The sequence below is a fragment of the Erpetoichthys calabaricus genome, chromosome 13 (assembly GCF_900747795.2).
Source record: "Erpetoichthys calabaricus chromosome 13, fErpCal1.3, whole genome shotgun sequence".
In the NCBI taxonomy this organism is placed as follows: Eukaryota; Metazoa; Chordata; class Cladistia; order Polypteriformes; family Polypteridae; genus Erpetoichthys; species Erpetoichthys calabaricus.
The window spans coordinates 102,110,281-102,126,318 of NC_041406.2; the positions used below are offsets into that span (position 1 = coordinate 102,110,281).

General features: G+C 40.1%; 1 protein-coding gene across 1 annotated transcript in view; it reads left to right on the forward strand.

Moving 5' to 3' along the window:
- Nucleotides 1-225: 225 nt before the first annotated feature.
- Nucleotides 226-16,038, forward strand: part of LOC114642217 (IQ motif and ankyrin repeat domain-containing protein 1) — a 74,689-nt gene continuing 58,876 nt past the window's right edge. Inside the window, exons 1-3 of the mRNA XM_051935951.1 lie at nucleotides 226-235; nucleotides 3,756-3,840; nucleotides 7,055-7,144. Of these exons, the coding sequence (XP_051791911.1) occupies nucleotides 3,759-3,840; nucleotides 7,055-7,144 (172 nt within the window). The 5' untranslated portion in view covers nucleotides 226-235; nucleotides 3,756-3,758. The remainder of the gene's footprint in view (nucleotides 236-3,755; nucleotides 3,841-7,054; nucleotides 7,145-16,038) is intronic.

Consider the following 16,038-nt stretch of genomic DNA (forward strand, 5'->3'; position numbering starts at 1 on the left):
AGTACAGATAAACGGGAAAGGTATTGTGTTTAACACTGCAAGACATTTAGCATAGATGTGTACGTTTTTAATAACTGAAACTGACCTGCTTCTTTTAGACTTGACTACCCTACCAACTTTATAGGCATATATTCGTTTCTTTTATACATTCTTTTAAAGCAAAGCCTGAAGACCGCCATATTGGTAAACGTGACAATGTTAACTTCACAATAATTTTGTGACCTTTCGTACACAGGTGTGTACCTTTCTAAACGATGTCCATTTAATTCAGTTTGCCGCAGGTGGACTCTTCAAGTTCTCGACACATCTGGAGGAAAATTAAAGCCTCAGGACATTCCTGACCTCAGTTTGGCGTGACACAGCACCGCGTCTGAATACTACTGAGAGATTACAGTTTTTGATTTTTAATACATTTGCAAACATTCCTGAAAAAATGTTTTCAATTAGTCATTATCTATCAATTTAAAAATAAATCTTCAACACAGTAGAGCTCGGAGACAATGAAGGGTCTGAGTACTTTCTGAATCCACTTGTAGCATTACACTTATCACTAGATTTTTATTTATTTATTGCTTTATTTTTTATTTATTTTTGTGATAAACAGATGTTTAAACTGGATGAATGTTAAACCTTAGATATGTTTAGCACAGTTAATGGGAAGCTACAGGGAGTGCTGGTTTTATTATAACCAATTTCTGACAAGTCAGTCTTATTTGTGCTGTTGAAATTGTTGTTTTGTTAGAGTTTTTGATTCAATGAATCAGCATCACGTTGCAAAAGAGTGAGCAGCATGAAGTCGTTTTGGACCCTGCAATTGAGTGGCACCCTGTACAGGGTTGTTTACTGCTGCCAAGATAGACTTTGGTATCTGGAACCCTGAATTGGATTAAGTGGGCTTAAGAAACATTATGTCAGTTTATGTCATGTCATTTTGTTATGTTATGCTATTTCATTTATCTCACATTATGCTAAGGGTCTTAGTTAATAAAATAAAACAACAATTCTTTATTATACAGTAAGTTTAGAGGGCCATTATTGTCACATGTGCAGGGTGCAGGGAAATTTTTACTTGCATTTCCTAATAAACATGCAACATGTCGGCACTCTCCAGCAACACAATTATTGAGTAGGATCCCAAGTGGAAATAGCTTTTCTAGTGCAGCTTGTTCAAGTATTTTAATTTCCAGAAGTGTATTCCATCAGTTTGTTGTTCCAGATGCACTTGTTATCTAAATAGCTTTGAAATGAAAGATTCAGTGCCATTTAAAAGACAGACGCTTGCAATGAACCCTGCAAAGGAGTTGATTATTCATCAACCCCATAACTGAAGTAGGTATAGCAAAAATGCCTCTGTTCTGTATATATACTGTTATATAACAAGACCTTCACAAAGGCTTCTTTTGGTCTTAAGCATCAGTTAAGTGTTTATTCATTTCTGCAAAATGGCCTACTAATACAATTTCACTTTAGAATGGTCTGAGGTGCCTTAAGAGACATGTTTCACTTGATATTGCATATTTAAGCATAAGACCTGTGAATCCTTCATATTCACAATTAATTTTACCATCATGTCAACATACCACACTGCACAATGGTGAAGAATCTCTTTACCAATACTTTGTAATGATGGCCAGATCAAAAAAAGCTTTTGTTAAGGTCTTGTTACCAAACAGTTTATAAGTAATAGAAGCATTTTTGCAATACCTAAACTACAGTGTTACAAACCTGTTTGGTGTAAATTATCTGCAGTGTGGGAATACATTCACAGAAAAATAGTAATGGACCTACTAAAAATAAAATGTGACTAAAGTTTCACTGTGCTAACATCTCTTTAATCATTATTATTATTATTTGGCTGACACCTTTGTCGAAGATAACTTACGACATGCGAGATTCAACTGGTTACATTTCATTTGTTTTTCCAGTTGGAGCACAAGAAGGTGAAGTGGCTTGCTCACAGTCATACACTATCAGTAGTGGGATTTAAACCCACAGCGTCAGGATTTGAGATTTAAAGCCTTGACCACTACACAGTGCTGCCTGCCTGAAAACATGGAGTTGAATTAGTGCTGCAGTTGAGTTTCGTCTAAGAGACAGATCTTGAGTAAGAGATTTGTTGTAGTGAAAGCCACATCAATGCCCCATGGAGGTTAATAGATCTGGTCTTACAAACACGGTATGGGTAATCTGACAATAAATGAAATATTGTAAAGTAGGAGAAAGGGGAAGATGAATCATTTAAACTTCTTATAGTGCCTTTTTAGAACACATGATTTAAAAAGTAATAAATATATAGTCTTACAATGTAGAGAAAAGCCAAGCAAAATGACACCTTTTATTGGCTAACTAAAAAGATTACAATATGCAAGCTTTCAAGGCAACTCAGGCCTCTTCTTCAGGTGCCTTCAGCAGCACATCACAGACAAGGGACGCATGAAGAATCCTCTGTTTGAACCTGGACCAACAACAAAGCAACAACTTTACACAACATCACACATCATCTTTACAAACTTGGCATTAGAGAAAAGCCAAGCAAAATGACACCTTTTATTGGCTAACAAATAAGATTACAATATGCAAGCTTTCGAGGCAACTCAGGCCCCTTCTTCAGGCAAGATGTAATCAAGAAGAATTGTAATCATGTAATGTTTACAATTCTTAATTACAATTGTAATGTAATGAAGAAGAATGCCTGAAGAAGGGGCCTGAGTTGCCTCGAAAGCTTGCATATTGTAATCTTTTTAGTTAGCCAATAAAAGGTGTCATTTTGCTTGGCTTTTCTCTACATTCATAATGGCTAACACGGTACAACACCCTAGTACTACTAGTCTTACAATAAAATTTTAAGGGAACAAATTTAAATGAGTCAATATAAATAACATTGAACTGAGAGTGCACTGAAATTGGTGTTAAATGACTGTTTTTTTCTTCTAAATCAGTGTTAAAAACTGAAACTATGTTTAATGTTAAAGGTTCTTGTGAAAGTAAAACCAACATACAATCATTACAGGTTCTGCAGTTCTTGAAAGTGACTGTAAAAAAGCTAGAGGCCATCTCAGGTCTATAAAAGAATCTTTATTCTTACAGTCTTAGGGTTCTTTAGCCATCTTTTAGCAAACTCCAAGTGGGCTTTCGTGTGCCATAAAGCCCAGTTAGGGAAGTGTTGCAGTGCTGATTTTTGTCTCAACACAGTCCTATCTCTAAATTCTACATGCAGTTCCTTTGACCTCATGACTTCGTTTTTGCTCAACTGAGTCTGTGGGCCATTATTTGCACAGGTGTTTCTTTCCTAATCCTCAATTGACCATACGTGTTCTACAAACAAGTATAGAAACATGTCAGTGATGATTAATAGAATGGAATGGACAAATTTCAAGCTTTTTTAGCAAAGGGATTGAGTACTTGTGTCAATGGGATATTTCAGTTTTTTTTGGAAAAATGCTTAAAATCCTGTTTTGGCATTCTAGGGCTTTGAATGTTGTTTGATTAGGGAAAATAATTTAAAATATTTTAGCACAAGCCCGCAACATAACAAAATATAAAAAAAAACTTGAAGGGGTCCGAGTGCTTTCTGAAGGTACTGTATATCAGGCCTTGAAACCCCATTGTTTCATATTTGTTTAATCAATGATATAAAGGTTTTTCAATATAGGATATCATGGTCGGAAATATTCAAGCAAAAAGTAATACAAACAGTGATATGTAAAAACTGCCAAATGTTTCATATATTCTCTTTCTTTTGTCTTTCTTTTTAGGATATGAGTACAAAAAAACCTAATTTGCCATCAAAGGGGACTACAAAGGCTCCAGGAAAACAAGTAAATGAAGCAAAGAAAGCAGGTAATGATTGCATCTGCTGATGGGTGGAGTACACACACATTTAAGATGGGAGTACTGTTTTTGCCTAAATATATTTATGTGAAAACCAATTACATTCTTTTTTTTTTTGTCTCCATTTGACTTTGAGTATGAATATTTTAATCTGAAAATCTTATCCAAAAATTTGAGCTGTGTGCTTATAAACGTAGAATAAGAATCTGCAAAAATGTCATAATACCAGATGTATTCTCCTGGGGAAGACCCAAATCAGTTTCTGGTTTTTATTCCACAAGGAATTATTTAAGCAGGCTAGCTATATTTTAGTTGTAATTCTGAAAATATTTACCAGAACAATTGTCTAAATACTAATACTGGTGGGTCTGCACAATTCTTCAATTTGTGCACTATGGAAAGAGTGATAATTAGAGGTTACCCATCATGGTTTCTGCCACAACAATGCACATATAAAAAGTAATAGGCCTTAAAAAAATCCACAAGCCAGATGAGCACTTTGTGCTGAATAGGCCTCACCCCAAGCAGCCTAGCCCAAAAGGCAAGGCCCAAAAGTATAACAAAGACCTTAAAATATACAAAGTCTCAACATGTCCAGAAAAGAGGGAGAGGGAAACTCTGACTGTATGGTCCAAAGCAGTGGTCCCCAACCTTTTTGACAGCAAGGACCACTTTCTTAGATGCAAATTTTTCCAAGGACCGGTCGGGGGGGCGGGGGGGGGGGGGGGGGGGTGGTTGGTTGGGGGGGGCAGTTTTATACACAATTTACATAACATTTCTATTATTATTAAAGTTATTAAGCAGTTCGCATACGTTTGCAACCTGAGATTTTCTTCTTTTTTTGCATATAACAAAGACATATGCTTTGCATTTGCCATTCCAACAGATTGCACATCACAAACATTAACACTGCTATCTTTTTTTCGTGTCTGCCGTTTCTATAGGAGGGTGACAATGAGTTAAATTCCAATGGGTGTTTTTCAAATGTTGACAAGCAATAAGCAAAAGGTATCACTGAAAACCACAGACAACAAAAACAACGACAAAAAAAAAAAAAAAAAACAGTACGAGGAAAGTTCGAAGAAAGAGATTTTTTTACAATGTTTCTGTTTGGGGATCGTTGTGCAAACGTGCACAACTGAGCTGCGACCACAGATCTAACTGCTCTGTGGATGATTCGTTCAAGCATTTCAAGGTCACTTCATTGTAATGAAAGCATCTGTTGAATGTACTTCGTAGTAACGTGATTTCTATAGACTCGTGTCATATGGGGAAACTGTTGGGACCATAAAAATACTTTGTTGTAATAGTCTCTCACCTCAGTCTCTCTCCTCTCTCTGCACCGCTGCAAAGCCCCGCCCGCCAAGCGTTCTGAAAAGTCTGAGTGAGTCGCCGTTGCCGGCAGTTCTCTCGCGGCCCAGCTGTCAGAGGGCTGCAGACCAGTAGTGGGCCGCGGACCGGGGGTTGGGGACCCCTGGTCCAAAGGACACCAAAAAAGTAGTTACCTTTATATTTGGAAGTTCCTTAAACCAACGAAGCATGTGAGTCATCTGCAGGAGTCATGAAACAGGCTTGCCAACAGCAGGGATGGCATCTCTTCTGCATAGTATGTTTTTTCTGTGGAAAAAACTTAGTGATGGACACGATGGAAGAGTTTGTGTGTTTTTTTCTGTGGAAAATATGTAGCATGTCACATTTTTAGAAACACACTGAACCTCCATGGTGATGTGAATGAGAAGCATAAATAGAATTGATTTAATGATGTCTGGTGATTATCTGCATTACACAGCAACTGAAAAAAGCATAGGTCATCATAGAAGTGTAAATGAGTCTTTATGGTATTTCTGGTTTTCTACCGCAAAAATAATTTAAACCCACCCCCCAAGCAAAAAAAAATTCTGCTTTAAATGAGCGTCACATTATGCATTTGTGACATCAGCAGCAAAATTAACTTTAGTGTCTTATTTAATGAAAATTCCTTGTACTTTCTGGGTGGATCCCCAGGAGACAGAACTCCACTGCTGCTGTGTCCTCCATGCACCTTTGTGTCCATGTAAAAGAGTAGGACCCAGCAGATGATCTTTGCGTTTGTAAGGAGCTGTTTCATAAGTATTGCTGTTTCTTTTGATTGTGTTTTTTTTTTTTTTTGTTTTGATTAATTTTCTTCAGCCTTTGGATTTTGTTTTCAGATTACAGTTTGGAAATATTTGCCTCAGATTGCCCTTTTAGACATATCCTTTTACCCTTTTTATACTTTTTTCTTATTTTTCTATTTTGTCTCACTTTTTAAAGATTTCTGCTTTTCTTTACAAACCAGAGTTTTACATTTTTCTTCCTTGTATGTCGTTTTGATATATTTTAGGATTTTGATTGTATTTTGTATTTTTAAAGGCAGTTTACCAATTTTGGGCCTGAACAGGCACAACCCTGCAGGTAGTAGTTGGGGACTGACTATTTTGGGGTGAAGTGACTTTAAAACAGACCATACAAAACAGACCATACTCCCATTTGTCATGTCTGGACCAACTGTTTACAACACAGTTGTGAATGTCTCAGGGATTGCAGCACAAACTTATAGGAGTTTGATACTCCGGTAGAGAAGCCAAGAGGAGCATTTACTGGAGAGTAAATTAATGAAATGATGACTGGGATGCTCTTTTACACTATTCTCTGGTCTGGTAGAATTCAGCATCAAGATAGTGTGACCATACTGTAGACTCCTGTAAGGCTATCTGGGAGCTGTAGTCCTTAGAGTCAATCTTAATGGCAGTGAGGCTTGGAGCTGCTGCAGGACACTCCAGAAAAATGTTAGCTGTGCTTTTATGGGGTTCTGGCTGATCCCCAAGTGTTTCTTGGCTACTCAAGAATGACACCAAAGAGACTTGTCTAAGTCAGACCTTAAAAGGACCTCCTCTTCACAAGCTTGGGTAATTGGAGTTGGGAGGATGTCAGAGTCAAGGGCTCATCTAGAGTGAAGGAGGTGGAGGCCTGAATTTGTGGACAAATGTTTGAGGAGAGGAGGAGATTTCGGTAGGTGACAGGTAAGACACATTTGTTTATTATAGGTAGGGCCAAGGGTCACAATGTTTATTGATTTCCTCTTGTATTCTTCTATAATGAGCACCCATATGTATAATTGCATATAATAACACAATAATGGCCACTGTGATCTTTGCAGTTGTAATAAAGACACTGGTTAAGTACTGTCTATTATCTCCATTAGCACCAAGTCAAAGGAGCAGCAAGAAAAACAGCTCAAGCCAGAAGGTTCCTACGAAGCAAAAAGCAGAAAAAAAGGCTGCATCCAAGAAAGGTCAGTGTGAGTGTAATATGCCCTTTATAATTAAGTAAACAAGTGAACTTTCAAAGTAGAGATGAAGCAAGTCAGTGAACAGGTGCTGTAATGCCCAGCCTTTGTCTTGGAGACCCCACAGTGATGAATGGGATTCTGATGGTTACCTGTATTCTCTCAGGGCAGTTGTTCCAGATTGGAATCTGAAAAACAGCTATTATTATGGAGCCTAATATTATCTGCCTGAACTTTTTTATTGCATCACTCACCCTGGAGCCAATCCTGTTTTTTCAGAGGTTAGATTGCAGATTAGATTTATTGGTTTGCTAAGCCTACCTGTCATTTTACTCTTGAAGAAGTCTTCTTCCCTCTCTCCCCATCCACTCTTTACACCGACATTGACCTGGGCAACATTCATTCTTGAGACAGCCCTGTCGACGGTGTTGGACATGTTTATTATTGATCTTCATGTGTAAATTATCCCAATGTAAATGTGTGTGAGACTGCACTTAGGTACATTTTCAGAAGAACCCCTTGCATATTGAAGTTCTGTGTAAATTCAAATAAGCTGATGGAAGTATGGAGATTCACAGGTAGCATAGGGCAAAGTTAAGTGCCCTTCAGTTAACTACACCTTGGTGACCATTTAGTAGGGCCTCCAGTGGTAACACCTTCCTGCCTATCTCTTCAAATGGGCTTTGGGTAAAGACTGGTCTGAAGGCTGTGGCTCTGCAATCAAGTACTGTGTAGCATGTTCAGGCATTTTGAACCAGACAGTGACCTTTTCACATTTCTGAAATACAGATAATGAAACTTTATAGAAAGGGCGGGGCCCATTGCTCTATTCAACGTGATGAGTCATGTTGATCGTCAAAATTCGCGGGTGTGTTTTTGCAGCAAATAAGCTCCATTTGCTGGTGACCTTGTTCACCAAATATGTTCCTAGACATTTGTCATTGTGCTGGCTTAGAGGAACTTTTTTCCCCAGTGACTTGATGCTTTGCGAGGCCAGGGTGCCATCACAGAGCTGTAGCAGCCATTATTGATTGGGACAGCTCCCCAGGTAGCAACTTTTAGTGGGCTAAATATTAGAGGAAAATTCATGAGTACATTTAAACACAAAACTCAGAAGTAAACCAGAAACATGTCAGTGCATTCATGTGTTAAAGGTAATGTCTTTTGTATAGACTTGTATGTGACCTGTGTATAATTGCGAGCCTGCCCATTTAATAGCAGGGTGCTGCAGTTGAGGTAAATAGGATGGAGTGAGAAATCCATGTGCTTTACTGTTTTGCATCTGGTAGCAGTGACAGTTAGTTTTCGGTTTGAGAGAGATGAGTGCCTGCTATAAGAGTTTGTAAGGACAAGCATTAGTGTGTGCAAGATTTTTTTTCTGTTCTGATATTTCTCTCTATATTATAATAAAACAATCCTGAGATGAGACAAGACTTTTTAGCTTGGGATGAGGCATGACTTTTTCAGAGAGATACTTTCACGTCCCTTGAGACAAGACTTTGTGCCAAGAGATTTAACCATGCCTGGGACCGGAAATAAAAGACAAAGAGTTGATGAGAAAGTAGAACATCGTAAAAAATTCAAAAACGTTGGTGCGATACTCATGCAGAGCAGGTTAGAGATAATGAAAGCACTAAAATTCGAAAGTCTCAAAAAAAATATATACTAAAGATAGCATTAGCACAAACAAATGGAAATTATTACTCGGTGAAATAAGAGAACAGCAAAAAGAGATCAAATATATTGTTTGGAGTTAAACTTTAAGTCGGAGACTTGTAGATTGTCTAATTCATGTTGCCACCAGGAAAAAGTAGTGTTCCTTTCCAATGAAGAGGCGTATCCGCTAAAATTAAAAGATTTATTGTTTGGTGAAAGTGAAATCCACATATGCGAGCGGCAGAGACACGAAGTGGCTGGCACATAGCACATGCCAGGGGGGTTGGCAAGCGAAACGAGCCGGGGGCAAAGCCCCCTAGTAATTCTATCAATTTTATCCTAGTGAGGTGCAGTGATTAGTTGAGGTCTCATTTTTCCCAACAATAATTGGTTCAGCATAGATGTTTCCCCACCTGTCAGGGACATTTAAAAGACCACTGCACCATTATAATCCACTCAAAGCTAGTTAATTTTCTCCTTCCTTTGTTGCCTTCAGTGCATTTCGCTGAGGTCAGTGAAGTTCCCAAAAATTTCTGTGACTTTACTGAACTTGAAGAGAAGCGAATTCAGCAGGGTTTGTTCATCATTAGTTGTGAGCAGAGAGGTGGTTTATTGGATGGATAGGAATGATGGAGAGGAAGACAATTCGATGGATCACATGGGTCTCTTGGTTGATCACACAGTCCCTTTAAATGATAGGATTTCTGTATATTGTTGTCCTTTCTCTGTGTAATCTACGTATAATTAATTTTCACACTCTTATATTTCCACAGTAATATATAACTATCATTAAAGCACCCTCTGGTACAATACAACTACTGTACATCTTTCTACTAACATGTTTTAATATTTTGATATTTTTTTTGGATATACTTTACTAATCCCCCACGATGACCTTTGGAAGTCAGCCATTGTGCAGCACCCTTGGAGCAATTTTCAAGTGAAGAGCCTTGCTCAAGGGCCCAACAGAGTAGGATTCCTTTTGGCAGTAACAGGATTTGAACCGGCAACCTTCCAGATACCAGCGCAGATCCTTAGCCTCAGAGTCATCACTCTGCAGTCAGAATGTGTGTTTTGGTGTATTTTGTGAGTTTTTAACATTAGGATTCCATTTCTGATATTTATTTTTCATTTTTTATTACGTTTAGTTTAGTTTACTTGTTTCTCTTTGCTTGCACAACAATTAGAAGTGCTGCAGAACCCCTGTGATAAATATTTTTATTGTTACATTTTTTTAATTCTTTGTTTATTGTACAGTTATGACCATGACATCACTTGGCTGGTTGAGTTTTTGATGCATTTCTGTGGTAGCTGCTATGGATGGGTGAATAATTGTAGGGAGAGTCCCAAAAGTGTTGAGGTGCCAACAGGGTCGCCCCTTTTAATTCTGAAACAATTATAAGTCACAATCAGTGCTTAAGGGCATAAAACAAAGCAGCCTTCTTGGCTTAATTGAATTGCTTGACTCTTAAGAGCAAGTCAATCATAAGAAGCTCCTTCTATTCATTAAGTTTGGCTCCTTATATCACTACGGCTGCAAAAAGCAGGGTTTCTTTCCCTCATGGGACTTCCTCTCTATGCTGCAGAGGACAGAAAAGATGAGACAGTTAGTGACAGCACCCCCTCTTGCCCCAACGGGGTATTGTGTACCTGTGATGAGATGGGAAGGTGTTCCCATCATGTGCATTATTGCATTATTGTTTATAGCAATGGCATCCATAGCTAGTTACATGATCGAACATTATTGCTTTAGGGACAGCATCCTCTGGGATCATTGTGAGTGGGAGGACTGACTGGGTGACAAAACGCCAGACAGAAATGTAGTGACGAATAAGCTGAGGTCAATACTGGGTAGAGCAAAGTAACCAGCAAAGAAAACATAAGGATATACCATAAGTTAAAGTAAGGAGAAGAACAGGGATTAAAACTGAAATCGAGACCTAACACTTGGCTTACAGAAACTAACTGTGCTAGAGATTGTGTTGATGGGCTATCCAGTTAAGGCGTAATGAAATACGGTGCTGACTGCAAATTTATATTTGTCATACAAGCACTTTGTAGTATTGCACAAAAGATGGGCAAAACATAAACTTAGCAAAAAATAAATTAAAATAGTTTAATAAAAACAGATGATCCATAGTTAAAAAAAATGTAAATTAATATAGAAAAAAAATAGATAATGACTGCAGTCACGGTACATCATTACAGCATTGTGCAGTGATTACTAAAAGATCACATTAGCGCAAGCAAAAGGAAATTAATCATCAGGACCAGGTGTAATTGAAAACATAGCAGGACAAAGCGAGGTCAGAAATAAAAGGCAAAGAGCAGAAAACAAAGTCTTTTCTCCTTCGCATCATTCAATGCACAAAATGTAGATTTACAGAATAATGGACCATACGCTATGAGAATCTGTGGTCCCGCAACAGTTAAAGCATTGATAAGTTTAATTTCAAAGAAAACACAATTTGGTCAGGTGTATATGTATGATCACGGAGAAGCGATCACAAGGCGAGCAGCAGAGACACAAAGTGGCAAAAAGGACAGCGGCTATACAGGATTTAAAATGATCGATGAGCAGCACAACAGCAGCTGCCCAATACCCCCCTTCACACGCGAGCAGCGTTATAAAAGAGATTTAACCATGCCTGGGGCCGGAAATAAAGGACAATTATTGTTTTTACAAAGTCACGCGAGACAAGGCAGTGAGCCATCATTTAAAACAAGTTAACAGACATCTAACTTAGCAGTTGGTGGATTGCTTTTGGCAGACACGCATCATGTGCTCTCAGCTCTCAAAACAACGACATGCGACAAAAAGACAGCAGATGATCCGACGGTATATCCTTAGTGTGCGTTCAGTCCCCCCCCACCCCACAACGTGAGCAGCATTATATGTCTTGCAAGAAAGAGATGTAAACATGCACGGTGCTGGAAATAAAGGACAAGTATTGTTTTTACAAAAGTTTTTAAAGTAAAAGTGAAAATAATGCATATGAAACAATTCCCATCCCTTTAAATTGTATATCCGGTAAACCAAACACGGGGGTGGGTGAGCGAAGCGAGCAGGGGGCGGAGCCTCCTACTACTATAACAAAAAGGAAACAAAAACTTTCAATGAACATTAGCAATAGTTGGGGGTACAGCTTTTTAGTTAATTTAAAGACCCCTTTCTTGTTTTTGATTCATTTTGACTTTTGTTTTGCAAATTGAGCCTTGATAATTGGATTTTGGTGTACATCTTTCAGTTTCCTGATCCCAGCCTGATTTTTGACTACATTATTGCTTTTTCCATTTATTTCCCTGTCTTATCTATCTATTATAAAAAGAAATCCTGTCCCCTGTCCTGATAGTCTACGATACGTGATTCTTCTTGGAAGATAATTTAAAGACCTGCGAGACGAAAGAGACCTGCCACGGTGCGTCTCACGGGAACATAGAACGAGAGTCTTGCAAGACACACCCTACTTACAAGCAATATAAAAAAAAAAACAAATCAGTAGTGTAAAGGCAGTCATGCAGCACACACAGCTCCAGGGCTCTCAGTGCATATAAAGAGTATAAGGTCAATACGGTAGAAATTAAATGAATAGGGTAGAAATGAAACATAGACGATTAAACGAAGAAGAAAGAAAAGCGCTGAGAAAAGAGACTCAAATGCGTTGGACAGAAAAAAGAGCAAAAAAGAATAATCGAGGCGCAAATTCAGAAAATAAGGAAAGTAATTATCAGCCCGGAACAAGAGGAATTGAAAAAAAAGGACGTCCAATCCGGCTCTTAAATAAATGACAGTGAGTAAAATGACAAAGTAGAACGTCATAGAGATGTTTACAAATGTTGGCGCTAAACACATGCAGAGCAGGTTAGAGACAATGAAACCAGGGAAATTAGAAAGGCTCAAAAAAAAAACAAAAAAAAAAAACGTTGGTGCTATACACATGTGGAGAAAGTTAAAGGATATGAAAATAGGAAAATTAGAAAATATAAAAAAGTAAAGATCGCAGTAGCGCAAACAAACAAACTGCCTCATTTAACTATGCACCAGTCTAACTTTGGTTTTGCACAATAATTACTACACTATTGCACCTTAACACTTAATTCTACTTTATTCACATAATTTTACTTATTTATTATGTTCTACTATACTGTTATCTTTCGATCTATGACTTTTTGTTAATCTAACTGATTTTCTTCTAACTTTGCACAGTTTTTGTTAAGCGGATCAGGATGCATTTCACTGTGTGTTGTCCTGTATAACTATGCATGTGACAAATAAAGAATCTTGAGAATTTCAAAAACGGAGTTTACCGCACATGCATTTATTGGTTACTTTGTTAATATATATATATTTATCTGTCTGCTTATTTAAAAACCTAAATTTACCCCAGGAGTCAAAAAAGTCTAGCCCTTGTACAAAAACCTAGACAAAAGCTGGGGTATGACCTTGGTAACCCCATGTACTTTTGGAACTGTGAGAGGAAAATAGCACGACTTTACAGACAGGAGTCCAATGCAGAACTCTACTTACTTTGTTACTTTGTAAAAATAAATTATTAAATGCTGATGATGTAGATCGTTTTGTCTGTGCTGAAATTCCAAATAGAGAAACCTATCCTGACCTCATTAAAAAGATTGAGCATATTGGGACTCGCAAGATTACAAATATTGTTTTTACAGAAGTTCTGAAATAAAAGTGAAACTAATGAAATAGCAACAATTCAAAGAAAAAATAATCTTAAAAGTGTGTATCCGGAAAACCAAATATGGGGGTTGGCAAGCGAAGCGAGCAGGGGGCGAAGCCCCCTAGTTTGTGATTAAAAAAATCCCTTCATGATGCTTGTTTTGTTTAGTATTCGTAACAACACTGATTATGTCACAATTGTGACATTACAAATTCATGTTGATCACAACATACATTATCCCTCAGTTTATAGTCAATGTGCAGAGAGTTACCATTGTGTAGTTAGCGTCTTTTCTAAGTAGTCCCTAGTGCTAGAACTGTGCTACTGTACTGACTTCATTTTGGTTTTAATGCCTGATTGAAATCTCATTCCTTTGGTTTTGGTTTCTCAATTCTGTTTTTGATTTCCAGGCTTTGCCTTGCCTGACTACATCTCCATCTTCCTTAACCACTTCCTGGCTATCATTAAATATCAAAATAATCCTTAGACACATACTATGTAATCACAGTGTCATGGTGCCATGTACAGCTTGTCCTTGAGCTGCTTTATTAAATCATTGTGTGTTAAATATATTTTTTTCATGATGCTTCTTCTGTTTTGCAGTCATATTGTTTGGTATGCATTTCATAACTTTTTGCATTATTGGCAAGCAAATTTGGCTTTTTTTTGGCTTTTTCATTACTTTTCCTTGTTTTGTTTTTGTGGTTTTGAATTTTGTGTTTTGCATTTTTGAATTACACATTTAGTTTTCCTCTGCTTATAGAGACACTTGGACCAGGATTTCTGTTACCTCACTCACCCAGATAGGGCGATGCCCTGCAAGGACAGTGATCGGCTTTTCCCCTCCTTTAACCGCCACCTTATCGTGGTGGAGGGGTTTGCGTGTCCCAATGATCCTAGGAGCTCTGTTGTCCGGGGCTTTATGCCCCTGGTAGGGCCACCCAAGGCAAACTGGTCCTAGGTGAGGGATGAGACAAAGAGCGGTTCAAACCTTCTATGATGAATGAAAACTTTGGACGCCGTTTTCCCTTGCCCGGACGCGGGTCACCGGGGCCCCACTCTGGAGCCAGGCCTGGAGGTGGGGCTCGATGGCGAGCGCCTGGTGGCCGGGCCTGCACCCATGGGGCTCGGCCGGGCACAGCCCGAAGAGGCAACGTGGGTCCCCCTTCCCATGGGCTCACCACCTATGGGAGGGGCCAAGGAGGTCGGGTGCAGTGTGAGTTGGGTGGTGGCCGAAGGCGGGGACCTTGGCGGTCCGATCCTCGGCTACAGAAGCTGGCTCTTGGGACGTGGAATGTCACCTCTCTGAAGGGGAAGGAGCCTGAGCTAGTGCGCGAAGTTGAGAGGTTCCGGCTAGATATAGTCGGACTCACCTCGACGCACAGCTTGGACTCTGGAACCAATCTCCTTGAGAGGGGCTGGACTCTGTACCACTCTGGAGTTGCCCCCGGTGAGAGGCGGCGAGCGGGTGTGGGTATACTTATTGCCCCCCGACTTGGAGCCTGTACATTGGGGTTTACCCCGGTGGACGAGAGGGTAGCCTCCCTTCGCCTTCGGGTGGGGGGACGGGTCCTAACTGTTGTTTGTGCGTATGCACCGAACAGCAGTTCAGAGTACCCACCCTTTTTGGAGTCCCTGGAGGGGGTGCTAGAGGGCATACCTTCTGGGGACTCCCTCGTTCTGCTGGGAGACTTCAATGCTCACGTGGGCAATGACAGTGAGACCTGGAAGGGCGTGATTGGGAGGAATGGCCCCCCGATCTGAACCCGAGCGGTGTTTTGTTATTGGACTTCTGTGCTCGTCACGGATTGTCCATAACGAACACCATGTTCAAGCATAGGGGTGTTCATATGTGCACTTGGCACCAGGACACCCTAGGCCTCAGTTCGATGATCGACTTTGTGGTCGTGTCGTCGGACTTGCGGCCACATGTCTTGGACACTCGGGTGAAGAGAGGGGCGGAGCTGTCAACTGATCACCACCTGGTGGTGAGTTGGCTTCGATGGTGGGGGAGGATGCCGGTCAGGCGTGGTAGGCCCAAACGTGTTGTGAGGGTCTGCTGGGAACGTCTGGCAGAGCTCCCTGTCAGAAGTAGCTTCAACTCCCACCTCCGGCAGAACTTCGACCATGTCCCGAGGGAGGTGGGGGACATTGAATCCGAATGGGCCATGTTCCGTGCCTCTATTGTTGAGGCGGCTGACCGGAGCTGTGGCCGTAAGGTGGTCGGTGCCTGTCGTGGCGGCAATCCCCGAACCCGTTGGTGGACACCGGTGGTGAAGGATGCCGTCAAGCTGAAGAAGGAGTCCTACAGGACCCTTTTGTCCTGTGCGACGCTGGAGGCAGCTGATAGGTACCGGCAGGCCAAGCGGAATGCGGCTTTGGTGGTTGCTGAGGCAAAAACTCGGGCGTGGGAGGAGTTTGGGGAGGCCATGGAGAACGACTTTCGGACGGCTTCGAGGAGATTCTGGTCCACCATCCGGCGTCTCAGGAAGGGGAAGCAGTGCAGTGTCAACACTGTATATGGTGGGGATGGTGCGCTGCTGACCTCGACTCGGGACGTTG